This window comes from Pleurodeles waltl, chromosome 7, assembly GCF_031143425.1.
Source record: "Pleurodeles waltl isolate 20211129_DDA chromosome 7, aPleWal1.hap1.20221129, whole genome shotgun sequence".
Classification (NCBI taxonomy): Eukaryota; Metazoa; Chordata; class Amphibia; order Caudata; family Salamandridae; genus Pleurodeles; species Pleurodeles waltl.
Genome location: NC_090446.1, coordinates 704,788,527 through 704,816,408, shown reverse-complemented (window position 1 = coordinate 704,816,408; position 27,882 = coordinate 704,788,527). Strand labels below are relative to the sequence as shown.

The 27,882-nt window shown below is 44.2% G+C and overlaps 1 protein-coding gene and 1 long non-coding RNA gene across 2 annotated transcripts in view; one reads left to right on the top strand and one right to left on the bottom strand.

Moving 5' to 3' along the window:
* Positions 1-1,555, bottom strand: part of SEPTIN8 (septin 8) — a 273,057-nt gene extending 271,502 nt beyond the window's left edge. The window contains exon 1 of the mRNA XM_069244736.1: positions 1,397-1,555. Coding sequence (XP_069100837.1) covers positions 1,397-1,426 — 30 coding nt within the window. The 5' untranslated portion in view covers positions 1,427-1,555. The remainder of the gene's footprint in view (positions 1-1,396) is intronic.
* LOC138304571 (uncharacterized) lies at positions 512-27,882 on the top strand. The gene is made up of 3 exons (XR_011205593.1): positions 512-585; positions 4,003-4,075; positions 27,757-27,882. It is a non-coding gene; the product is annotated as an uncharacterized lncRNA (long non-coding RNA).

Below are 27,882 nucleotides of genomic sequence, written 5' to 3'. Positions count from 1 at the left end.
ATTGTAAACACTGCTAATGGTCACACACGGTATCGAAAAAACAATAGGATGTCAAGACAAACAAGCCCGTGGGTAACTACCTACTGTTGTGGACACAAGAAATTTCAAGGAAGTAAAGTACATAAAACTGCAGTGCACAGCGCTATACCACAATGCCCGGGCTCACGAACAAGACTGCAATGGTTACACGCTTACACACATTCAACCCAAGTTGGGTGCGTTTTCCCCACAAATATCATGTACCAGTTGTACAAGTTTTTTGGACGGCAGTGCCTTGCAGCTTGCAAACATCTGAATATTCAAGTGTCACCGCAGCCCTGCATGATTCTAATTTGCTGTACAATGAAAAGCATGTCTGCTTCCAAGCGACAACTTCACATCAAAGCGAGCACAGCGTCTGAATCCGCCGGTGCTGGTGCCAGCGGCAGGGCCACCGACTCACCCACGCCATAAAGAGCCCTGGACACTCATCAGCACCGCCCTGGGCTCCACTGCACCCTCCCAGTCTGCACTTCCACTGCACAGGATGCTGCTGTCATCGGACGAGGGGGCTGCGCGGGGACCACGGCGAGTTCATTGTAAAATGTATGTACAGCGATTTTTTTTTACCCAGTCCTCCCAACCTCCTACCCCCACTCCAAAGAGTACTGGAAACAGCTGTTCTGCAGAAGGGAGTTTGGAGTTGGGGGAGGGGCCGCAGATGTTGGCACCCTTGCTACAGCCTAGCATCAGAGGAGCCTGTCCTGAATTACACTAACTCTATTGAAAAAAAGGCACTGAATTATATAAAAAATGCCAACTGCTGCGACATTAGAATACAACCATCAAAGCGATCGAGGTAGTCACGTCAAATTACAACCCTGACATACAAACGAAGTACACCATTTAGAAACATTTGGCGCAACAGATCTCAGTGTCAGACCTAGGAAAACAGTTTCAGTGGCGTTCCCCGTGTCTCAGACAAGAAATCAAGCCAGCCTGGTCAAAACACTAACTTTCTGTCAACCTCTTAGCGTGGCAATGCTGTAAAAACTTGAACCCTTCGCGTGTATGACCATCTTATAACCACAATCTACCAAGCACAACGCGTAGAGAAGTCAGGTAATGTGATGTATGAAAGCACCCCTCACCCAGGAGGCGTAAGCGAAACGAAGAGGTGCTCAATTCTTTACAGTTACAATCCTTTCCACTGAAGAAGCTGGAGCCTGAATTAGTGGACCCGGGGAAGAGCCACGCACGCACAGTATCAAGCCTAAAAAAATTACAAATGTGTCCTCCACCTCCCTGCCATCTGCAAAACAGCAGAGCTCATGAGTGACATATCCACATGATCCGTAGCCTGCATGGAGGGGCGGCACCGGCGAATGCGAACGGACCCGGAGTCTGCAGTACTCACCGAGAACCTGTCTATGTCGGTGGCGGCCATGGTGAGCTGAAGCACGCACTGCCTGCTGCTGCTACTGCCGCTGCTGCCCGCTCCTCCTCCCGGGATAGATGCAATCCCCGCTGCACCCCAGCCTCTGCTTAGTCCGTCCAAGATGGCTGCCCGGCTTCCTGGATCAGACCATTTTGTCTGCGAGGGGGAGAGAAGGATAAATTTGAATTGAGAAACGCTCGGCTTCGCCTGCTCAGTTTAGAAAGAAAACACTCCTCATCCCTGACGAAAATATCACCATATCAAGGCTTTTCGGGAGTCTTTACACGGAGCGGGTGGCTTTGGTATGATCTGAGCAATGGTTCCGTCCCCCTGTCATGTCGGGAGATGTAGTCTTTGAATGTCTCTTTGGTTCCTGTCATTTTTTTCAATGAAAGTATAGGGAATTTAACCCCTACCTGCCACGTTTGCAGATTTAGATTTTTTTTCCAAAACATCGCTATTGATGATAGCTTTGCTAAAATTTCCATCACCCTCAATGAATGTCAAATGTCAGCGGAAGTTAAGACGCCCACCGATCTTCCTTCCACATCTTCGTGCTGGAATGCTTAAACATTTGCACAGAACATGAATTCTACCAGGCACAATCATTAGCTTTTGATCATGATGATAATTATTATTATACTTTATTTTGGGTATAGTATGTATTAACAAGTATAGACTATTGTACAAACTATGAGAAGCGAAAATAACTTGCAAAGTTTGTATGCAGTTTTAAGAACCTTAGCATTATTCAGGCTATCTTGTAACTAGAAGTGTTATTCACCACCTGAAACTACTTTGAGGTCCTCTCCATTCTTGTCCCTACCCACATGACGGTTACCTCAGTAAGGCTACTAACCACGCCTCCCACTTTTTATTTAAAATCAGGTAGTGCGACAACATTAGTTCAGATTTGATTGTGCTGCTGTTGCATCCTTCTCCGTGTCACGTTACACCTATGTTTTCTAAATCTCACTGGTCTTTTCTGTGATGTCACGATGTTCTGGGGTGGCCTGGTTGCCATAAGTGGTGGATGACCTAGGAAGACCCTGGCAGAGCTACTGAAAACATCCTGGTCCGGGTGGGCCTCTACATTATATCTATGACATGTGATTCCCCAAACAATTGTCTTCAGGAGTACCACAAAGTGATTGTCTTCTTTCATCTCTTTTCTTAATTTCCTCTGGCTAACCTTTACTGAACTCTCCCTTCTAAAGTCAATGGCTCAGCATGAGTAATCATGTCCTAAAATGTACAGATCTGTACTCTCTCTAGCAACATTATTCCCATCCAATAACGCACTAGTACAACTAATTATAGTATGGTATACATACTTGACTTCATGCTCTCCATTTACTGCCAAATCACAAATACACCATCTGCATCAATAATAAGAATAGCAACTAACTTGCTATAGACCAGTGTTAGCGTGTCAGACCTTAATAAGTAAACTTACAAGGAGACGCGAATAGGTCGATGAACCTTTTGACTCGCAATTAAGAAGTTCTTGCCATAGCTCCGGTACATAATCAATAAATCAAAACACAATAATCAATAACCTTTAAGAATCAATAAATCAATAATCAATGGAGTCAGTAATTGTCATGCATCATGACCTTTCAGCCATGAATAACCACACCTTTCATAAAAGTTTAGTAAGTTTATTTCCCTATATTAACAAAGCTCCGGCCATATAGATTAATCTCAAAATCAGATAAAATACATATAAAAACAACACTGGTTGTCCAAAACGGTGAAAGAAACACATTCTAATCAAAGCTTGAACCACAACACATTCTAGAGCTACAGTGCAAATCAATAGCAAAGTCAGTTGCAACAAAGACATAACATACACGGAATTCAGCAAGGTAATTCATCAATCATTAGTCCCTGTAATCGTCAGTCACATATGAGAACACTTAACTAACACCAGATTAGCATCAGCGTGTTGGGCTTCATGCAAAAATTTTTTAGAAACACACATTTGGAAAACATCTAGCTATGGACTTATCAAAACAGCACAGTTGGAACCTAGAAAGAAAAAGCATAAAACATAACATCAGGTCATCAGTCAATCAGCAAAGCATCAGGCTCTCAGTCAGAGGGTATGAGCCCAATGTCATATGAATCTCGATTTCTTCTCTAATCTCAAGTCTTTCTAGAATCTGAAGTCTCTAGTCTCAAGTCTGCAGCTCCCAGTAATTCTCCTCTGTCGCGTTGTGATATCAAAGTCACCTAAACCAGTGGTTCCCAACCTGTGGTCCGGGGACACCTGTGAGTCTGCGAAGCCTCCTCAGGGGGTCCGCGACTACTTAGAAAATTAAATAATATTAACAGATTAGGTCCCCTGCTTTCAGTAATGACTATGTGAGGGGGGGGGGCCCGGATTCCAATAATGATTCAGTGGGGGTCCCTGAGTTCCAGTAATGATAAAGTGAGGGTCCACAGAATTCAAAAGGTTGGGAACCACTGACCTAAACTATCCCCTAATTCTCTATTGGTCAGTTAATAGTACATTTATACTTCAGACAATAACATTTCTATACCAAATCTATGAATTCTAATATTTCGTTCTTCTCATGCAGTTGATTGGTCCACTTTACGATGTTCTCCTCATCCGGCTCGTCAGGTAACAATATTGTTGCATCTTCAGCTCCAGTGAGTATCTTCATTGTTCTCGCCCTGGGAAAGTACATCTCACACACATTACACCAAAAATGTTACACTAGCAGGAACATCATCTCCTTGCAGTCCATTCTCACGAAAAACTTCCATTAAGCACTTTTAACAAGACAATGGACATTTCACAGTTTCATTCACTCTGTCAGCATTTTTTTATTAACCGCTAAGAAATACAGCTTCTGCATGAGGGCCTTGCAAAATAGGCCAAGACACTCACTAAATTTAAGGCCTACAATTAATAAAGCTAGAGCATACTTCATAACCCTTAGTAGGACCTAGTACATTAGTCTAGTACATTTTCAATATTTCATAAATATGAATCAATAATTAGTACATTTCATGAACATTGGTGGCCATTCTTCGAGGTCACATTTTCAAATGCATGAATTATTTTTTTACATTATATCATTTTCTACATAACTCATTATTCAAAATACATAAACACTCATTAATAAATTCTAATTAAAAACCTGCTCTAGCAATAGCGGTCTTCAAAGTGTGAGGTGCGCTCCCTGGTGGCCTGCGGCTATATTCCAATGGTTTGTGTGTGTGTTTGTGGAGGAGGGTGAGAGGGGGTGTCACATGCTTTAGCAAGTTCTTGTAAATGAAGATGGCCCACAAGCACAACCTTATTTGGCATGTTTCCAGCTTGCCTTCACTTACAAGCAGCACTTGAAGTATGGCCAAAACCATGTGACCGTGACCGCTGTGATGGAGGGGTTCAAAATCGTGGCTAAAAGAACAAAATATGCTGCAGGAGTTGCATTGTACTTTTCACTGTCAGGTAACTTCAAAAACGTTATCTCCTCTCCACAACTACAACGAAACAAACAAGATGAGGGTGAATGTCTCAAAAAGGAAGGTAGTAACCTTTGGGAATGCGCTAAAAAACCTGAGGCATTACTGGACTACGGGGCCCCTGAAGATCATCAGGGCTAAATCATACAAGTATCTAGGGGTGTGGCTTAAAGCGAACAGGAGCACTAGAATCCACCTCTGCCATCTTAAAACCAAGGGTGAATTGATAACTTCAAGACTATGTCAGCCTAGCAACACAATAGAGAGCCCTCCTCAGTTCTCATCAAACAAGTGCTTAGAACTAATCTTTTGCCAGCACTAAATTATGGCCACAAAGCCTTCCCAGGGCAGCTCATCAAATCAGTTGACCAACTTCAACTAAACGCTTATAAGAGAGTGCTCAAGTTGCCCCACTATGTCAGAGGCTGCCTTGTAAGATTAGAACTAGGTCTAGAAAACCAGAAGTGGGCCCATATGGGTGCCTTTTTAAAATATAACTACAGGGTAGCTAAGGCGCCGCCTAATACGCTGAAATCTTTAATGTGCCCTATTTCTAACTCAAAAACAAACCCCTGGTCGCACTTTCTGGTCACAGCATTTCAGCCTCTTCAAATTCATCAGCTAGTTTTAGACACTCTGCTCCTTACGCAATCAGCCTTTAAATTGATTCTAAAAAGGCAGATCAGATCCATTTGTATGATAACAGACTTGGCTAAACTGAATAGCACACCAGTGGTAGCAGCTGTGGCAGCGTCTTATGTTAATCATCCGCATCCGATGACATAACAGCCATACTTAAAGTGCGTGACTGGGAAAGCTTGCCTGTCACAAATCATGACTGCAAGGTTGGTGGCCCTTAAGATTAAAGAGATGAACCCTAAATGGTACTCCCTTTCCATGATTACCAACTGCAGGCTCTGCAGTTACAAAACTGAATCATTTAACCATTCACTTTGTTGTTTCAGTGGCGTAAAAAAAGGCCCCCACAGTGAAAGGGGAGCACTCAAGCCTCAGGGGACCCCCTCAGCACAGTACAGAATGCACAGGTTACAGGCCCCTGACTGGGTCCAACGGGGTAGGGCCCCCCTACAGGTACTTTGCAGTGGGGCCCCCTTAAGTTTCATTACGCCACTGTTGCCCAACACTGAGGAACACACTTCATACTTTACTCAAACCTCTTTTTTTAAGCCAAGGTATAAGAACTTGCATCCAAGCCAGGAATCTGGACTTTACATTGAAAGAACCGACTTATCTAGCTTAATTCGGAAAGTGGTCTTACCAGCTACAAAAATTGCTAAACAATATCACTAAGACTGGAGAGAGTGGACTAATCTCATTGATACTGTCTCCCGGATATTCGTTTTAGAGCAAATAAGTAACTGTTGGTCAGTAGTTAAAATAGAGTCCTTCTGCACATGCCACATTATTGTAGGAGACTTTGTTCTCTTGACTTCTCTTGCTTGCACTTGTTCTTTCTTTTATTAGGAATAGCCATTTGCTTTTGTACAACTATTTTCGCTCAGCTTCTCATTCTTTTTAGTCTATATTTTGTTTACACCACACTGAACTTAGGGACACTCTTTGAGGGTCCTCCTAGAGCATCCTAGCGGCCATGGGTTAGTGGCCATAACAGAAGTCTCCCTTAGCAGTCACTTTCATGCATGAAATGAGTTATCTGATCAGCCTCTTTGGTGCATTGCTTTCTTTCGTAAAGATAACTATATACCTATGATGTGCTTTATTACCTTTCACTCTCTTTTTTACCTTTTTACTTTTAAAATCAAATTCTCTTTATCATACTGAATTTATGTGCTGTTTTAATTAATATAGTATTTATGATTCATTGTAATATTTTTCTATTGGGGAAGACTTTCCTTTGTAAAGATTGTGATGAATCATGCAATAACATTTTATTGCTTGCACTGTCAGGTAACTGCATATAAAATAACACACAGACCCTAAATGAAAAATAAATGGTAGTTAAACTAATCAGTTGGAAATGCACCCTCTCACATTCTAAAATCTCAGTTTAAAATCACTGCAGATGTCTGTGTGAGTGGTCAGAGACTCGCAGAATTGAATCCTGGTAGGCTGAGCGGAGAATAGTGACTTGCAGATTTATAAGCCTTCAACAGAAATCACTGTGAATGTGCAGGTTATTATTTTAAAATTGTGTTTTATACAATATAAGAAAGACTGTTGTAAAGTGATTTAATGTTAAAACAAACGGTCTAAAAATATATATTTTAGAAATAGGTAATCAGGCTAAATCTTTTTCAAACTTTTTTGTAACTATCCGTGAAAAGTACACTTTCCAGAACTCAGCTGATAACTCCCTTACATTAGCTATCAAAAATAATAAATCTTTGTCACCATGAAGCTTCAAGTGACTCCATCAATTAAAGCATATACTGGGTCTCAGGCAGCCTTTACAATTGGTGAATAACAAACTGCATACATTTACAGTTCTTTCAAGTCGCAGGCACTCTGGTGAGAAGGCCTGTTTGTTCTTTAGCTCTCTGTCTCTCCCTGGGCTTCACAGCAGAGAACCCCTTCCTCTCTCCCACCCCTACCTGGCCTCGCTCAACCATGCACTCCCTTCACTTTTACCCAGAAGCACCTCAAAGTCTGCATTAACTGTTTTGAAGTGGGCTTTTTTTTTTAAACAAAAAGCTATAAGAATGGTTTTTGTAAAATTGAAAAAAGCATGTGCATGTCAACACTCACAGATCCCACCCACTTCAACCGCTGTGTACATGCAGATATACTTTCAGGTGAGTCAAGAGGGGTTGATAGGGAGGAGGCCAGCAGGGTGACATTCAGGCACAGAGAACTGATCATCCAGACCCTTGGGGCATATGTGGATTGGCCCTGGAGAAAAAGGAAAGGAGCGAGATCCTTTGATAGTGTCAAAGAAATAGCACAGAGGAAGGGGTGCTCTGTGGAGGCTAATTTTTTTATTTACGAGTGGACTGAGACCGCTTCTGCAGAGAGATGTATTGAGGAAGGTGAGGAAATATTGAGACTTTTTTCTTTTTAACAAGAAGGGCTATTAGGGCAGAAGGTGCAGTGGCTAGGGCTGTAGGTCATGACAGCACCCCAATTTTGGCTGTCTTTCTAGCAAAAGCGGAGGTGCTAGCCCTTTTGCCTTGCTAGCAGTAGAGCCAGGGTAACCCTCGTGGACAGGAAACAGGGCCGAACAACAGAGGGCGAGAGGCTGGATTTTTTTCATATATGTTTTTTTCACAAAGGGGTAGACAGCCTGCTCTGGCTTCAGGCCTAGGAGAGATGGCCCAGTGTAGTGGTCATGAGACAGCCTGGTTTTCAGGGATGGAGATATTATTAGCGCTACATGTTCAGTGGCACAGGGGTGTAAGGGAGTAAAAAGTCAACTACACATTAATTATAGCTTTTTTACTATCCTTCCTTGTTTGCAATAGTCCCACTGTGTCGTTGCTGTGGTAGCGCTGCTTTGGGCCTCTGACCAATGGCACATGGGAGAGGAAAATTGAAGCAGAGGAGATATCTTAGTTGGGCAAATGAGTGATGGCAGAGATGGTGTTGGGCAAAATGAGGGATGCATGTCTTTAACTATGAGCCAAAGAGACTGCTCGCTTCACAAGGCCGTTGCTATCTGTGAGGATTTGGGTGTACTATTCGATATGGCTGGGTAGCCCTATTGTGCAGTACTCCTGCAAATAACATCTTAGGTCTAGTCAGGTACATTTACTTAACCTTAAGCACAACCCTGGGTAGCCGTGGCTGCAAGCAGTAAGGCTTAGCAAAGGAACAATGTGTAAAGCATTTAATAGATCCAAACAGAATAACAAAGTCAAAGGACACAAAAGAAACAAGACACCAATTTATAACAATAGAGCATGTGTTTATACATTTTTAGAGGCCCGGATCATCGAACTCCCCTAAAGGGTTCCGGAGATACAGATTTTAAAAGAAATAAATAACTTTTAAATCAACCGAAAACAAGCACTGGCCAACAAAAAGGTTGGAAACTATTGAAAAGCTTGTTAAAGTTACTTCAACAACTCCGGCCGGAGTTGGGCGACCAAGTCTAACAGGTTAGAGGTTTAGGGGGGCAGAAAGTATACTCTGGACAGTTACTGGACCACCAGAGCATTTTAGAGCAAAATCCAAATTTACAGGATGACTGCCATAGGCGACAATGGAGCAGTCCTGATGCTGAGGGATGCAGGCTAAAGGTGCTTGAGGATGCCTCTGATGCTGTGTGATCAACAGGTGTGAAGTCTAGTCGAGTCCTTGGACCAGAGATGATTAGGGGCAATTCTGTCCACTGATCTTGGGGTATCAGGAAGTCCTCTATGCAGGGGTCAAAGGGCTGCCAATGCAGACCTTTTGCTTTTGCAACACAGTAGTCAGGCTCCAAATCTTTGGGTGTGGGCTAGTCTCCCTCTTGGTCGATAAATTCTGTCTCAATCAACCCCAGTGGGTCCAGCAGACATGGGTGCTGAATTGTCCTTTGGGGTGCCTGGCATCCGTTAGCAGCAAAACCTCTGTGGTGGCTACCAGAAATGTGGTTTGGGCTCTTCCAGCTTTACTGTCCCCAGTGCCTGTCTGGGAGGTCAGCCAACTGACCCTTGGAGTCTCTGCTTCAGACTGGGGCCAGAAATCAGCTGTTCTCTGAGCCATGCATGCAGAACAGGGTTCAAACTCCGCTAGCCCAAAGTGCAGCAGGTGCAGTCACTCCGAAGTCGCAGCCTCTCTTTGTACACTTCCAACAAGTGCAAAGTGGTCTTCTTCTAATCCTCCATCAAAGTCCAGTGAGTCCTGAGGGTCAACATGCCAGGGGTACCATATTCATCCCAGGAAAGTGCCCTGGGGGGACCACCTGGTCACTAGCCAGTGGGCCACTGGGTGCCCTCCTACCTAGTGAAGATGTTTCTGTGATGTATGGCATCTGACTATACCAGAATGCCACATAGTTGCCCCCTTCACGATGGCAAGACCCTTCTTCGGCTGTCAGGAGCAAGGTAACCCACCTTAGAGGTGAGGCTACCTGAGGGCAATATGCCCTTCAGTAAAACCAGTTTGGGGCAAGTTTCATCTCCCTGGCTCTGTCTCCATGCTATCTGCAGGAATAAAAGGCGTCCTGCTCTGGGTGTTGAGCGGGGCGGCCCATTACAGGCAGCTCCCCATTGAAGAACGCCTCTGAGCAAACCCCACGAGTGGTCATCCTGACAGAGGAGCTGATACCTTGCTGCTACAGCACTGCTTTTGTTCCTGAGCCTGGGAGTCATTCACACGTCTCCCCAGGTGGTCAGAAAGCTGTCTGTGTGTGTATGCCTTTGTGAGGCTTCTGGACGAGCAGAGCACAGAGTGGCAACTTTTTTAAAAGTTGCCTACCTTTAATAGTAACATTAATTTCGACCTTGCCATCAGGTCACATTTGATGTCACAATTAATTGGATACCTTACATGACTCATTTGGTAGTCCCAGTCAAAAGTTAGCCGGGTTGGGATGCCACCCAGTAACTCTGTATTAGCCAATTGGGATATCAACTTTACCCACAGCAAAATTACATTTTGGAAGTTTTGCTGGTAAGACATGTGGAAAACATGTGTCTTACTTAGCAAAATACAACTCCCTGCCATAGGACTCTATAGGCCTTCCTAAGTGGAGACTTGTATATAATGTAAAGGGATAGGGTGGCTTTGCCATTGGTTTAAATGGCATAGTCGAACTGGCAGTTAAATCATTGTCCTTCCAGTCTGCAGTGGCAGGCTAGGAGCCATTTTGTACCTTGTCATACAAAGTGTGGCACAAACAGTGCTGCAGCCCCGAGTGGATCCTCTGTCTTACATACTCTGGGTACCATCTACTTGGAACTTATAAGTAAGTCAGGCCTTGCCAATTGGGTGTATCCAATTCGACATGCAAATTGTATTGGGTTAAAAACTGGCATTGAGGTCTGGTTAACAGGCTTCAGTGAACTCAGTCGATAAAACAGCAGCTGATATTCCAAAAATGTAGGGGTGAACATGCACTATCTTTAGTGAAGCAGGAGCACTGGGACCTAGAACTCTGAGGGTTTCATTGTATCCAGGTATGATTGTCTGTCTTTACAAAAGGGGCATAGTGGCTTTCTTTCTTACTGGTGTTATGGCAGGGGGCATCCTTATTGTAAAGAGGGGGCAACACATTGCAGCCTAAAGTTCTGAAAAATAATTTTTTTCCCAAGTTTGAAGTGATGGCCAGGCATTGTTTCAAAGGGGGGGGTGAAGGAGGCAGAGGAGACAGGCACCTACTCATGGCCTGAGCCATCATTAGTGCAGCAGGTTCAGTTGTATTAAGACCCAAAGTCCGAGGGGCCCCCAAAACCCCAATTATGGGCCATAGTGTTTTTTGGTTTATTTCTGTATTTGTTTGATATTTTTGCTCTTTTATAAGTATCACGTTCAGTGTGGAGCATGAGCTATAAAAAAGTACCCATGAACTGATCTCATAAGCTGCTGCGCTCAGCCCTGCCCCTCCAGCTCCCCCTATTCTTGCCATAAAGATTTGGAGTTGGCCCAACATCAAAACATTTTGCTTAGGGGTGGCTCAGAGCAAAAATGTTTGAAAACCTGCCCTAGACAATAAATGGCTACTCTTTAATACTGTGGCTCAGTGTACAACTAACTGAAAAATGTACAACATAAACTAGAAAATAACTCTGGGTGCCATTGAGTAGCATGCTAACTAACCCCAAAGCATTTCAACGTTTCATCAGGGATTGTACATGCTATATCAATTCACAATACAATGTGCAAGCTCCTAACATAACATTGGCTTTGAAGATGAAAACATGGCTTTGGTACTGACGGTCAAGCAAAGTTACTATAAAAGTGAATGCATTCAAAGACTAAGGGAAGTTGCCTAACTAGTGGTATTTACATCAGGCAGATCAGACAAGGTGAGATGAGGCGTGGCCTAAAGACAGGTATACGGCTATAACCATCAAAAGCAGCTAATTGGTATTGGATTTATAGCATGGTTTCTTCACAAAAACACTGTCCACCCATGTCAGCCAGCATTCTTCAAAGTTTCAATCAGTTATGGTGGTGTCCTGTATAGGAGCAAGCTCATATCCTGGACCAATACCCCTATTGCATTGTATGGCAACAGATAATTTCTATAGAAGGCCATCTGTAGTTCCTCCAACCTGGTAGGGTTATATGACATAATTATAACGTACACAATATCAATTTAGCAGGATATCACCAAAAATATAGAGTTGACCTGAATGTCATCATAGAATACATAACCAAGAATAATACAGATACATGTAACAAAACTATTTATATCAAATCTATCTAAAAACACCAATATCAATAACAAAATTGATAAACAAAATATTGTTGAATTACATAGAAAATGAATAAAATATTGAAACTAAAAATAACTCCTACATCATCAAGTAAAACAAAACAAAAATGATAATACAATAATAATTTTTTTTTAATAATCTATAAAACAACATTTATAAATAAAACTATAATATTAAAATACATTTTACTAAACCTAAACTAAAAACAAATTATAAACCAAGCCACGTACACTGTAAAACATAAATAAAAGTGCAGATAATTTGAGTTTGGTATCAAATTAATTGTTATGATAAATCCCACAATTTACAAGTGTTGGATTAAATATAACTAGTTCAGGTAAAGAGTTTTAAAAGTCTACCTGAAAGTTGCCAACTTCAGCTCTATAGTGCCCTCCTCTGATTGGCCAGCCTCTGGCAGCCTGGCCAGGCTGCTTAATAAGGTGTGAAGTGACCTGGGCTGAACACAAAGTATGTGCCCGGGGAAGGAAAGCTGCCTCAGAAGATGGCGAAACAGGATGGAGGGAGAGCAGCCAAGCTGGTCGTCAAAGGCAGGGAAGGACAATTGGAGCAGCTAAGGCCCTCCCCCACTTTTTGCAACCCCAGACAATTAGGTGCCCTCTTGATTAGATTAGGAGAGGGCAGGAAAGGGAGTGTTTAGGATTTTTAGCCACACCAGTGGGTGGGCTCAGCCAGATCTAACCTCCAAAAATCACTTTCAGCCATGTTGGATTTTTGAAGAATGTTGCTCCCTGGGATTGATTTTTGCCACACTTCCCAGGAAGTGGTCATCAAAGGGGAAGGAGCCTGCCTGTGATTTGACAACCGGGATCCCCGGCTTTCTACCCAGGAACAAGGATAAATATGGCAGAGCTGCACCCACACCTCAGATCCCTTAAAGGATCAAGACAAAGAAGGAGAAGGACTGCCCTATTGGACCCTTGACCTGCAACTCAACACTGCATTCTGAAGGACTGCGCCAGCTGTACACTTTGGCTTCACCACTAAATTGACTTTTCTGGTCCTCTACTACTTCAAGAAGGGACTTCTATTTGGTACAGGTACAAAGGAGCTGCCAAGAGTCCCCTGCATCAACTCCTGCAAGCAGAGCCCAGCTGACCAGTGACCAGTGGCCACTTGAGTATTCTGACCAGGTGCATTCTGTTAATTGTAGTCCCAACTGCCAATAAGCAACTCAGAGCTTCCTGAACCTTGGATCAAGTTGTGGACACTTCAAGGACCCAAAAAGGACCTCTGGAAGAACATCCAGAAGGTTGAAGATGTTTGGAGTAACTCTATAAGTTGAAGAGGTGCATTGTAGGAGTTGTAGTCCCTGAACCCAAGAGGCAAACCAGAGCCTCTGAGCCCTTGGCTGGTGCTGTGGACCACTTTCCCGAATCAAGAAACACTTCTGAAAGTAAGTGTAACAGTGTTACCTCATGGGTAGCCTGACCTCTGGACGTTGCCCCAGTCAAGTGTGACCTTCTTTAACCCAATTTTAATAATTTTTGTGTCATTTTAAAGATAAAAATATAATCATTTTTTAAATAAATTGTTGTTGGATTTTTATTGTGTTTTGTGTTTTAATCATTTACTGTTTTGTGATTTTTAAATGCTTTACATCTAAATCTCATTATGGGATGGAAGAGAGAGAAAGAGAGTGACAGGACCGTGGGGGGAGCCTTAAGGCCCCCACGGTCCTAGCTGGCTCCCCACGTCGTGCAAGAGCCAGCATTGCTCCAACAAGCAAGGAGCTGCTTTAAATAGCACTCCCTGCCTGCAGGAGCAATGTTTTCATCTGTTCCCCTGCACCCACATTTGCGTGCAGGGACATAGATAAAAACTTCACTTTCTGCAAGTGAGAGCTGTTTGACAGCTCTCACTTGCTGAAAGTGAAGTGTTTGCTCTGACTTGATGGGAGCTACCAAACAGCTGTGTTCCAGAGGCTATGTTCTGGGACTGGGCACCCCGGAACATAGCAGGAGCCAGCCTTGGGGGAAGTGGGTCCCCAGGACCATCAGTGGCTTCTCGAGGAGGGCCGCGCGGCTTCCTCCATCTAAAATAGCCCCTTCATTGTTTTATCAAAGCACCAGTGGCTGACGGTCCTCAGAGCTGCAGAGGGCCCCTCCCGCAATCAATTTAATTGAAGCCCTGGGGCACGGGGGTCCGGAATGGATCCAGTCATTGTTTCATTTTAGCCCTGGGGAGGTGGTGACCCCTAGTGCTGGGAGGGGGGGACAAGGAGCACCCCCACACAAAGTGAACCATTGCCTCATGGAGGTGGTGGTCCCCAGTGTGGGAAGTCCGAAACAGACCCCCTTCACTATTTCATTTTAGCTCTGGGGAGTTGGTGGTCCCTGGGGTTGTGCGGCCCCCTGCTTTCCATATTTAATTTAGCCCAAGGAAGGTGGGGGTGCCTCCTCCATTTTAAAATAAAACTTTTACCCCAGTGAGGTGGTGGCCCCTAGGGTGCGGGGGGAGCCACACGGCCCCCTCATTCTAATTACTGATCACCCGGGGAGGTGGAGGCCCCCAAGGCTAATGGAACTCCTAGGAGGGCGGCCCCCATGCACTGACCTCCTTAATTTAAACCCCCAATGTCCTCAGTACCTGGCCCACCTGGGGGCAAATTAAAAGAAAAGGGAGGGAGACTGCCCTTTTTTTTAAAAAACACTTTGGAAAATCTGCCCTTTTTTTCCGATCACCACATTTTCAACTAAAATGCGTTTTAGCCCTAGCGGGGCCTCTGGGACCCCAACACCAGAGCTGCAGGGTAAGAGTGTCCCTACCCTGGCCCCTTTTCTTTTCTTTTTTTACTTTTTTTTCTGGGACTAAGCTTCCGAGTCCCAAGATGTCTGCCAACACATCCTGCTTCAAGTGTTGATAGCCAATCAGATATCTGCACATATATATATATATATATATACATATATATATATATATATATATATTTCAAAAATACTTCTGATACCATACAGAGAGTTCCCGGACACCAAATGGAAGTCCATAATGTTTATTCACCAATGCTTCCTCCCAGTATATATATACTGCACATATATATAGACCCTGAAGCAGAGATCTGCCTCAAGACCAGGGTTCAAGTCCTGCTTGGGCTCAATTCCCTTGGACCAGATAATTCTCGCCTCGGTGCCTAATCTAATTAATGAGTCCCACTCTGCAACTCTGGGCAATAGCTTGCTTAATCTCCACAACGGCCCCAACAGCGCTTGGATGCCTGGCTTCACTCTGGGGGTGCCCAGGAGTGGGCACCTCACATGGAAAAGCCAGGAGGGGTTCCATAGCGGCATGAGTACAGCGCCTTGAGACCCTAACGGGTGAGTAGTGCGCTATACAAGTGCAAAGTTTACAGTTTATATATATATATATATATATATATATATATATATATATATATATATATATATATACTCAAGCCCTAAAGTGACTTTAACTCGCCTCCCTCCAAGCACAGTGTTGTTATCAATAATGTAATTTCAGATGCTGCAGTCATGTTATCATTGATGAGCACCCAGGGTGGGGCTGGCTGCAGAGCCTGGCCTAATGCTGGGTCCTGTATCCAACCCCTCGCAGGCAGCCAACCCCATGCAGCTCATAGCCTTTGGCCATGCGCCTCATAGGTTTGGTGACTGGCCAGGCCATGCGCCCAACTCCCGCTGGTGCCCAACCTCCCTGCTGCGCACAAGCCATGTGCAGTGCAGGTTGTGGCGTTTGTGCACACGACCTGGAACTCAAACCCTTGGGGACTTACATGGCTGAATATAAGGGGTATCATTTTAAGATAGGCAGAACTACTGATTTTGTCAAAGGTTCAGAAAATCATAAAATAAAAAGTGGGACCATTGGCTTTATAAAATGGTCAGAATACCAGCATATTTAAAGCACATGTATATACTTTGTAAAAAAATGACCAATAATTATAATGAACTTATATTTCATTAATTCACCCAGTTCAATCTTTAATAAAAAAACATTGCCATTTAAAAATGTAATCAATGTAATAAAGCGTTATTAAAAAGTATTTGTTTTAAACATTGTTCAGGCTACAAAGTGTAGTCATGGAAACAACCAGAAGAGGGCTCTGCACTTCAGCTGAAAAGCATGGACCTCCTTCTCAGAGTGCTTTTAAAAAGATAGTAAGCTCTTCTGGGGTCATGGATTTAAATACCTAGGAGATTTTACTTTTTTTTAATGTTGCTGAGGAGCTGCTGCCCTCTCTGCAGTCTCCCACAACAGTAGGGTAAATGCTTGCTGATGCTCTTACCCCTTCTAGGAGCAGCACCAGTCTAAAAAATATGTTTTAAAAAGCCGTAGCAGTGCATTATAGGGTGCTTCTCTCAAGGAGCAGTGAATAATAAATGTGGGGCTACTGCTGCTCATTTAATCTTTTTTTCTTCCCTTTGTTTATTTTAGGTGTTCTGATGCCCACTCAGGACCCCTAAGTCTTTATTTTGTGGTGGGATCCTCAGGGGAAGCCGAGGGACCCGTGGCCTTGCTGGCTCCCTCACCATGCACCCACAACATAGAAGACTGAGGGACACAGGGGAAGCCCCAGGATCCTGTGGCCCTGCTAGCTCTCCTGCATACACCTATTTTGAGTGCAGCAGGAATTGGCATTTTTATCGCTTGGTGAGAGAAGGTATTTTCCATGCTCCTGCCAGGCAGGAGCCATCTGAGTTTCCATGCCAGCAAAAGTGAGGGTAGGGAAACCAATGTTTGCTCCCACCCAGCAGGTGCATTTTAGCAGCTCCTGCCAGTTGGGAATAGACAAGTTCTCCCTGCCTGCAAGAGCACAGGCAGAGAAACAGTCTCCTGGGAGTGGGCCCCCAGGACACCACAGCAGAGCAGGTGCCAGAGGGATGGGGTCCCCAAGGCCTTTTAAGGCTTTGGTGGAAGGGGCACACACCCGCTCTCCTTTCACATATTATCACCCCAGGCATGAGGTCCCCGGTAGCTATCAAGGCTCGGGGTGCGCATGCCCCCTTCCCTCTCTAATATCCCCTGTGGATGGGGTCCCCAGGTACTTTTGAGGCTCAGGGGGCGAACGCCCCACTCCTCAAAATATATGTTTTGCTGTCCCCTGGGCCACTCTTTGGGCCAGATGTATCAAAGTATTTTGCATTCACAAATGGTGGCAATCACAAAATTCCACCGTTTGCAAATGCAAAATAGCCTTTCTGAATGTATGAAAGGCATTGGTAGTCCCATGTTAGGGAATCACAATTTTTTGCAATTCCCTAAAATTGCAACTCCAAATAGGGAATTACAATTTGCGATTCCCTAAATATGAAATTGCAAATAGAGATTTCCTATTTGTGATTTCATAAGCACATATAGCAAGCATTTCCTAAATGTGAAATAGGCATTTAGGAAATGCTATGACCATCAACTCCAAGTTTTTTTAAAACAGAGTTTTATCGCATTTAGTTATCTGCAATAACACAGAACAAGTACCATTCGTTGAGTTAACCGACATTCAGGCAAGTTTCGATACAACAGTGGCTTTTACACATAATGGATTCCCCAACTATATCCCCACCCACCCCTCTCACTCTTTCCCTGCCTCCCCACCATGCCTGATTTCCTTAATTGACCAGCCAGCTTCTAAAGGCGATAACACATCGTACCACAAAGTTCTATCAGGTTTACTATTCACATACCCCTCGAACTCGAGACACAGCACTCAAACACCCCATCACCCACATCAAGCGAAATGGAACTGTCAGGGGAGTCAGCAGCCAGGGCCTTCATCCAACAGGGCTTCCCACGCCCTGGCTTTATCAATCATGCATCGCCTTCTCCTCACTTCTTGAAACAGTACTCTGCCCTCACATTCAGCCCATTGAACCAATGCGGTTCTCCAGTTAAGCAGTTGAGTAGCAGAGGCTGCCTTGTAGCGCATAGTAATTTCTCTCTTGGCTAACACCATGGCTAAATCTACAAGTCAAGTAGAAAATGTATCCTTATGCGGTGGGGAAGCCACCCAGAAAATAGACCAGGGGGGTACAGGGTATTGATCTATCTAGTGACTTCATTCACAGAGTTGAGCACATCTCTCCAATAATCTCGCAGCTCAAGACAGTCCCACACCATGTGGAACATCTCAGCCCCTCTCTCCCCACAATGTGAGTCTCTTGTACCAAATATTCTCTTGATTTTACCTGGTGTAATATATGCTCTGTGAAAGAAATAATAATTGATGAGCTTAAATCGCGCATTAAGGGAGACTGTATACATATTGGTAAGGATGGAAGACCACTGCTGATCAGAAATCTGGGTGGCCATATCCTCCTCCCACTTGTATTTCAGTGTATCTAGTGACATATTAAGATTTGCTCGTATGGCTTGATATAACAGAGTGACAGCTCTAGTTGTCCCTGATGTTGTGCAAAGGATATGACTACTGTTATGAGTCTAGGGTTCCGCCGGCCTACCACCCCAGTGTTTCCACAGGGTTTGTGTAGTTGGTTGGTATGTGAGAAATTGACCTTGGGGTGTATTAAATGATTGTGATAGTTCCTCAAATGGCAGCAGTTCTCCGGCTTGGAAGAGATCCCTCAGTCATGAGAGTCCCTTCTCAGGCCAAGTAGTCAGTCCCACCAGTGCCCCACTCTTGCCTAACACTTCCAGGCATGACAGCGGTAAGTGTGCTGTATAGGGTCTGGGGCATTTGTAAGCTGTAGACAGCACTGCCAGCTGCAGTGGATAGTCTGCAGTTTCAGGGACCTGTCTGTCACTGGTCACCTCAGGAACATAAGCAGCTGGAGTAGCATGTGCAATGTAGGTGTGTCCGCAAGTTCCTCTCATCCTGCCTGAGGTCGAGCATATGGCCACTTATTGGGCCACTGAAGTTGGGCTGCTAAATAGTATATTACAAAGTCAGGAGCTGCAAGACCTCCATCCGAGGTGGGTCTGTGCAGTTTATTCAGGGCCACTCTCCATCTTCCCCTGCCCCAGATCAACCCAACTAGTAGCAAGTCCATCTCCCTGAAGGTGCTGCGTGGGATCAGAACGGGCAGTGCTTTGAAGAAATACAGCAGTCGTGAAAGTACTATCATTTTAGCAACTGCGACCCTACCAGCCACCGAAAGTGGGAAGGTGCTCCAAAAGGCCACCCCAGTGTGGAAAGAACTGACTGCTGTTCCAATGTTCACATCTATGATGTCCTTACCATTATGATATATGTTCACACCAAGGTATTTCATTCAAGAGTCCTCCCAACTCAGTCCATGCAGGTCAGGCGGCTGCCACATGCGAGAGGGTTAGAGGGAACACAAGTTAACTTTGCCAGTTGATCTGCAGGCCTAAAATAGTGCCAAACTGGTCCATGAGCGTGACTGCTCCAGGTATGCCCTCCTTAGACTTGGCAAGAAATAACAACATGTCATCTGCGTATAGGGCTATTGTGTGTAGCAAAGTCAGTCCTCTATATGCAACCCCCACTCTCACTTTACAGGCCAGGGGCTCTACTGCTATGGCGAATAAAATAGGAGAAAGGGGGCAGCCCTGCCTAGTCCCTCGGCCCTCAACACATGACTTAGAGACCACCCTGTCAGTCCGAACCTGCGCTCTCAGGTCTGCATAAAGAAGCCTGGTTCATTGGATAAAGCCCCTTCCAAGTCCCATCTTGTCAAGTGCCTGATAGAGCTAGTCCCATTGAAGACTGTCAAATGCGTTCTCAATATCTATAGATATCACAACCCGTTCTGCTACGAGTGTATGAGGGGGGTCATATGGGGGAGGAGACGCGAGGCAAGAACCCTGCTCAGGAGTTTGTAATCCATGTTCAGGAAGGAGAACGGCCGGTAGGCCCACAAATCACGAGGAGGTTGACCCAGTTTAATCAGAGGAATCACTAGAGCCTCTCTTGCAGTGGCAGGAAGAAGCCCCACCTCCATCTCTGCCGCGTATAGTTCCTCTAATCTAGGGACCAAGTCCTCAATATATGCTGCATAAAATTCTATTGAGAGACCATCAGTCCCAGGCACTTTCCCTCGTTATGGGTGCCCCCTAACATGTCAGCATCTTTTGCTTCCAACCTAGTCAATACCGCTGAGCCCATGAAAGCATTTAGTGCTTTCCATTGATGCTCTGGCAGGGGAGCATACATGGTGGTATAATAGTCCTAGAATCTTTGGTTAATTGACGTTTGCCCATAAACGATGTCACCCTCAGACATTTCAATTTCTAGTATTGGGGTAGTCCTAGGATTCAGATTAGTCAACCATGCCAAGTGCGAGCCCCCCTTATCTCTGTCAGCATGAGACGTCATAAGAAATTCATGATAATCAAAACACTGAAATAGACCCAGGGCAGCCGCTAGGCGCTCTTTTGCATCCTCCAATTGAGGATGTAATTTCTGATTGCTGGGGCAAGCTTTTTCAATCTCCCTAAGGACTTTTTCATGCTCTTCTACGTCATGCAGGAAAAAATGACCCACCCCCAGGACTTCAGCAATGCATTTACCCTGGATCACAGCCTTGAAAGTCTCCCAGTTGTTAAGAATAGAAAAGGAGGAACCAGCATTTTTCACAAAGTAATCTTGAATAGCTTCCCCAATAGTATATGTTTAAACCCCGGGTTCTCCAGTGCCTCATCCCACAACCACCAGTCTGGGATTCGGGGGCGTTCTCTATGCCAATTTAGCATGAGTATGACTGGATGTTGGTCAGACGCAATGCGGCACAAATATTCCATGTGATACACTGATCTGTGCATCTTCAGTGAACAGAGGAAAGCATCTAGCCACACATGAAGGTCGTATATCTGAGAGAAGAATGAGTAGTCCCTGGTAGTAGGGTTAAGGCGTCTCCAAGAGTCAATTAACCCCTACTGAGTTTGCCATATCCAAAATGTCTGTGCCGTTCGCAAAACCAGAGAGTCCCTCTGGGGTGGGTGGAATCTGTCAAGAGTGGGGACGTAATACTATTATAATCCCCTCCTAAAAGTATAGGTTGCGTTAGGTATGGAGCCATAACTGGGGACACGTTCTCAAAAAAACACCTTGATCCGAGTTGGGGGCATATATCCCCACCACCATTAAGTCGCGGCATGCAGGGCAGCCAGAAATCAGTACATGCCTCTCATTGAGGTCTATCAGTTCCTCTGTTTTCTGAAATGGGACCTCAGGTCTGACCCAGATCAGAACCCGTCTGGAGAATATGGAGTACATAGTGGCATATATGTGGCCCCACCATCTCTTCTGTTGGACATCCCTCTCATGCACAGGAAGGTGGGTTTCTTGTAATAGAGCTATATGTGCACCTCTCTGCCTCAACTATGTATGTGCCTTGTACCTTTTTGGCATGCTGTTTAAGCCCCTAACTTTCCAGCTGATTAAAATATAAGTCATGGGTGCTGCCATAAGAGTCATCGAAGTGTTAGCCGAGGAAGTCTTGCCTGTGGAGCACAAATTCATGCAGGGTGACTCAGAGGGCGGTCCTGTCTGTATGTAGCAGTAATAGAGTCAGGAACAGATGCCAACAAAAACTCACACAACTAATAACCACATTTCCACAACAATACCCCAACCCCAGCACAAGAAGTGGGAAGACCCCCATCCAAACAATCAAACCAAACAGTCACAGTTGCACTCACACAGCACATATTCGAAACCCAACAAAGATGGGGGGGACCCTCCAACCTCAGGAGCTCCCCGGCTCATCTCACACCACCTGGGATATATAGTAGGAAAGAATAAAACCCCAGAAGGTTCTCTATACCCAACTGTTATCAAGCCAGAATGTGAAGACTGCCACTTTTCTGTCCAGTGTTTCCATGCTCCTGCACCACCTTCCTCCCATGATGCATGCAGAAGTCTTATATCAGCTCATCCATTGTGTGCAGTGTAACCTGTGGAAGGAAAACTTTGGAGCTATGGGAAGATAAAGATACGTGATCCGAGTCTGAGTTCATATCCTCCTCACCCCCCAAGTCCAAGGTCAACCCAGAGCCAGCTCCACTAAGGGCCGCTGCTATCATTATTGGTGCAGCTAGTGCTGTGTATCTGTAGGCACGTTTCAGGATTGTTTTCCTTCTTCAGTAGAGTAACAAGTGAACATTTGGGGTGCTGGCAATGCTGCTCATAGTCTTCTCAGGTTTAGTACAATTACTAGCACCTCAATGGGATGCACCTGTGTGCTAAGTGTGGTGCTAAATAATGGTGTGTGTGTGTGTGTATATACACTTAAAAAAAAACCAAAGGTGTTACAGGGACGTTACAGCTAGGCTCACATTTTAAAAGTACAAAACCATAGAAATTTGCCAGTTATAGTTAGAGTTACTTCAAGTAACCCGCCCCCCAGCATATAAATTATAAGCCCTAGGGAGGTGGCAGTCCCCAGGGCAGCGGTAGGGAGCCAAGAGACCCCCCAGCATTTACAAACAAATCAAACAAATGCCCCCGGGACTTGGCCCACCCAGGGGATTTATTATAACAAAGTGGGGGAGACTGCGCTTTGTTTTTTTTTTATTTTATGGATCCAAGGCTCCACCGTGACTCCACTCGTAAAATTTAAAAAAAAAGGTTTTTAGCCCTGGGGCGGTCCCTTTGTGACCCTACCACCAGAGCTAAGAGGTCAGGGTGTCCGTACCCTGGCCCCTTTTCTTTTTTTTAAACATTTTTAGGACTTGGTTTCAGCCGAGTCCCAAGATGGTTGACAACACTTCAAGGACTTCTGTTGTTGAAATTTTATCAACCAATCAGATCTCTGCACAAGATGGGGAGGGGTCGCGAATCCTTCAGGGCCCTAGTTATAGTGTTTCTAAACAATATACTTGTGAAAAAATGCATTTGTTAAGAAACAAATTACTAATGTGTAAAACAAGGAATTAATATGTATTTGACATAAAAAACGTACTAATAAAAATGCAAAATGTTTGTAAGTATTTAAGAAATATATACACATACAGGAATGTAAACAAATGTAATAAAATTTTGCAACTATTTTTGTAGTATAAGTTATGTACATGTTAAAAATAAAGTATGAAAAACAGCATGCAACAGACATTAAACATGTGTAAAATAAATATTAAAAAATAAAATTGTATTTTTTGTTTATTACAAAGGAATTATCAACTACAACCAAAAATTAACACTTTACTTTTCCAAAACAAATACATACATATAACAAACATCTTGGTAAATGATACATAAAGTAAAAAACTAAAATACAATGTATTTATTAAAAATACGTATACGCTAAAGATATAATACACTATTCCTACTCTGATCTAAGCCACCCTGTAGAAGACGTAAGACACTAAACTGGTCAAATTTACTGTTCGCACTCTAATCTAAACCATTTTGGGGAAGATGTTGGACACTAAAGGGCTCTGATTTACTATTTCCACTCCAATCTAAACCATTTTGGGGGAAGGTATTGGACACAAACATGGTCAGAATTACTATTCCAACTCCAATCTAAACCATTTTGGAAAAGGTGTTGGGCAATAAAGAGTGGAAGAGTATTATTCCAGCTCCAAAATGCACAATCTATGAGAAGGTGTTGGATACTAAAGTGGTCACATTTACTATACCCACCCCAATCTAAACCATTTTGTGGAAGGTGTTGGACACCAAGCGTGGTCAGATTCACTATTCCCATTGCAATGTAAACCATTTTGTAAAACGTTATGGACTCTTCAGGGGTCAGATGTACTATTACCACTCCAATCAAAAACAGTTTGGATTAGGTGTCACAAACTAAAGCCATCAGACTTACTATTCCCTCTCCTGTTCAAAACATTTTGCAGAACAAGTTCAATGCTAAGGATGTAAAATGTACTATTCCTTCTTCATCTAAACAATCAAGGCAGGGTTTGGACATTAATGGGTTCATATTAACTATTCCCACTTCAATCTATACCATCCAGGGGAAGGTGTTGGGCAAGATAAAGATCAGATTAGACAGTAAAGGGGTCAGATTTACTATTCTACTACAATCTGTTCCATCTAGGGGGGGTGTTGTACACTGAAGGAGTCAAATTTACAGTTCTAATCCAATATAAATCATTTTAAACAAGGTTTCACACAATAAAATCCTTTAAATATGTATTACAACCTGTAACCTACTCACATCGATAGAAATGTCACATTAAATAAAATACACACTAAAAAAAACCAAATACAATAACAAATACCTTTAAAAACTATATAAAACACAACCAAATGTAAAAAAAAATATTTACACGCTAAAACAATACATACAATGCTTTATAAACAAATAAAATCATAGTTCATAAACTGTGTAAAACATTTTCTAAGTAACATACAATTTACTCCCAAGGAAGCTCTAGGGATTTCGAAAAAAATCCTCACGCACCTGCAATGGCACTATGTAGATAATTTAACACTGGGCTCTGCTAGTATGGGTTCCCTCACTACTGCCATCCTAGAACACAAAGATAGCTACTTTGCAGAGGGATATATATTGATGAGATCGAACCCCCTCAAGCCAAAACTCTTAACATTACATTTCAGTTTGGGACCCTGCCTCAATGCTCAGTCACAGTCAAATAGATGCATGTATCCAAAATAACAGACAGGAACTGCCCCTTTTGTCCCAAGGTGTCCGAAACCATTGTTCATATTCTAATCATCACTCCATTTTATGGCAAGTTTAGAAGGAAATTGATTTAACTATTCAGTCGCAATTTGGGGTTCAGAAGCTGTGGCACAGCATTCTGTGTCCTTAGACTTGATGCGAGACTATTATTTTTGCCCTCTCTCCGTATTTACTGAATATGTGGAGGCTCAGGAACAAAAGGCTAGCCTCCTAATAGCTATATCATTGAGTATGGTTGAGGCCTAAGGTACTTTGGCCTCAAAACTACCCGATTAACATCACAGCGTCCAGAATTGTTTGTGAGGGGCCCCTATATTTGTATACATTTTATTGTCCATGAATGAATTGCATTTAACACATATTACCTAGTTGTTTTATACATGGCTTGTATTTTTCTTTATTACTTGTTTTATAATGTTGCTGCTTCTGGAATATTTTTTATGATCTCACTTCGTGCCTTGATAATTTCAGGATGATGATTTATGCATCTTAATTGTTATGCAATTTTTGCACGCACATCATGAACTGTACAGATCACTATGGGCCAGATGTATCAAATGATTTTGCATTCGCAAGCAGTGCGAATCGCAGAAATCGGGTGTTTGCGAATGCAAAAACGTGGTCTGCGATGTATGAAACGCATTCGCGGGCCAAAAACAAGGAATCGCAAAATTTGCGATTTTAAGCGAAGCGACATGGTTTTGCGTGTCGCATTTTGCGTCTCGCAATTTGCGACATGAAATACCGAATCGCTATTAGCATTTCGCAAATTGCGAGTCGGAATAGCGACTCGCAAATACAGAATCGGTATTTCACGTCAGAGATTGCGAGACGCAAAATGCGACATGCAAAACCATGTCGCAATTCGATGCACCAAAAATTCGCAAATTGCGAATTTTCGCAGAATCGTCTTTTGCACATGCAAATTACCACGGATTGTAACCAGGTGCAACCTATATAATGAGGCCCAGAATGCCTCAGACTCTTTTCCACAATGGCTGCACTCTACGTCATGGCGAGGAGAATGAGGATCTTGGCCGGTTTGAGGAGAGGGAGGAGGAGACAGGAGCGCATTTTCAGAGTGCGCATTACCCTTTTTGACCAGACTGAGGAGAAAATATATGAGAAGTACAGGTTGAACTCAGCCATGATACTTGACCTGATAGCTGAGCTGCAACCCATACTGCAGCGCACAACACACAGGACCAATAGCATACCCACCCATGTGCAGGTATTATGCTCCCTGCACCTACTTGCCTCAGGGAGCTATCAAGGGGTCATACCAGCAGCTGGCGGGGTATCACAGAGTGCCCTCTCTAGATTTTTCAATGCATTTCTAAACGCCATGCTGAGTAGGATACACCAGTACATCAGATTCCCCCACACCCCACAGGAAATACAGCAGACAAAAATAGATTTCTACCAGATAGCACAGTTCCCCCACGTCCTAGGTGCCATAGATGGGACACATGTTGCAATCTGTCCACCATCAGCAACAGAGTATGTGTACCACAACCGTAAATACCAACATTCAATGAATATACAGGTGATATGCAATGCCTCCTATATCATAACTGATCTCGTGGCCAGGTACCCAGGGAGCACACATGATTCGTACATCTTTTGCCACATCGGGATTCACACAAGACTGCTAGCTGGGGAATTTGGTGAAGGATATCTACTAGGTATTTTCCCTCTTTACAATGGTGCATTGATGGCAGTGTGACGTCAGATGGCTCAGCTACTCATCATACCCTCTGTTCCTTCCAGGAGACAGTGCCTACACAGTGTGCACCTACATGATGACGCCCTACCTAAATCCTGCAACACCAGCAGAGAGGAGATACAATTCAGCACACAGGGCAACCTGCAATGTGGTGGAGCGCACCTGTGGCCTGCTGAAGGGTCGCTTCCGGTGCATCCACAAAAGTGGAGGGGCACTATAGTACAGCCCGGACACGACCTGTAGAATAGTGGCCACATGTGCGATCTTGCACAATATAGCTACCACTAGGGGCATACCTGTGTAAATATCAGAGCTAGACTCAGATGATGACGATGATCCCATACCACCCCTACAGCCAGCAGAGAGGACCAGTGCAGCAGAGGGCAGGCAAAGGCATGCTGACATCACGCACAACCATTTCAGATGTAAGTCATGACAACACAACCTCTCTGACATGTGTTCTGGTAGTTAGCACCTTTATTACCTTGACTTCAGGTAACATACATGTCACTAGAACAAAGCAATACACATGTGTCATAAATGAGCCATTTACAGTGTCGCACTATCGTCTTCATAGTTTACAGTAATTCGACATGTGCAGTTAGTCCACTGTGGCCATCAAAGTCACTGTTTACGGCCACGCATTCCACTCGAGTGCGCAGTGGCCTCGGCGGCACCTCTTCAATCAACCTTAGTGGCAGTGCTGTGCCTGGCACTGCAACGCCTAGGATCCATCGTGGGCACTGCAAGGCTGCTGAGGCTTGATGACTCCTCAGTATCCCCAACTCCAAATTCAGTGGGTGTAGCACTGCGATTTGCCAGCATAGTATCCAGAACGTTGGTAATCTGGACCAGTCCCTGGGCTACATTCCGACTGCGATGTGCTGCCTCCACCTGTGTGGCCACAGCACGCCATGATATGAGGGCAGTAGATGTAGCTAGGCGATTGACTGATCTACAAAAGCCACTCGACATCCCCATGAATCGCCTTTCATGCCTGCGGTGGCTGACTCTCTCATGCCTTATCTCAGTACAGAGTTCCTTTACTGCATTGGTCAGTTCCCTGGTGTTCTCCACAGCTGTTAGCTGTCCCTCATGAAGCTTGCAAATGTTGGTATTCAGACACTCCAACTGCTTCTGCAGCACCCCCATGTTGGTATTGTGTGCCTGCATCTGCCTGTGCATTGCCCTCATGTTTTTGTTTTGCAGGCGCTGCACTTTGAACATTGATGCCTCCAGGCCACCGAAGAATGAAGGGCCCTCACCTACTTCTGTGTGCTGTGTGCCTGCATCGTGAGGCCTCCTGCGTGGTGTTGAGTGATGCTGGGGCAGGGA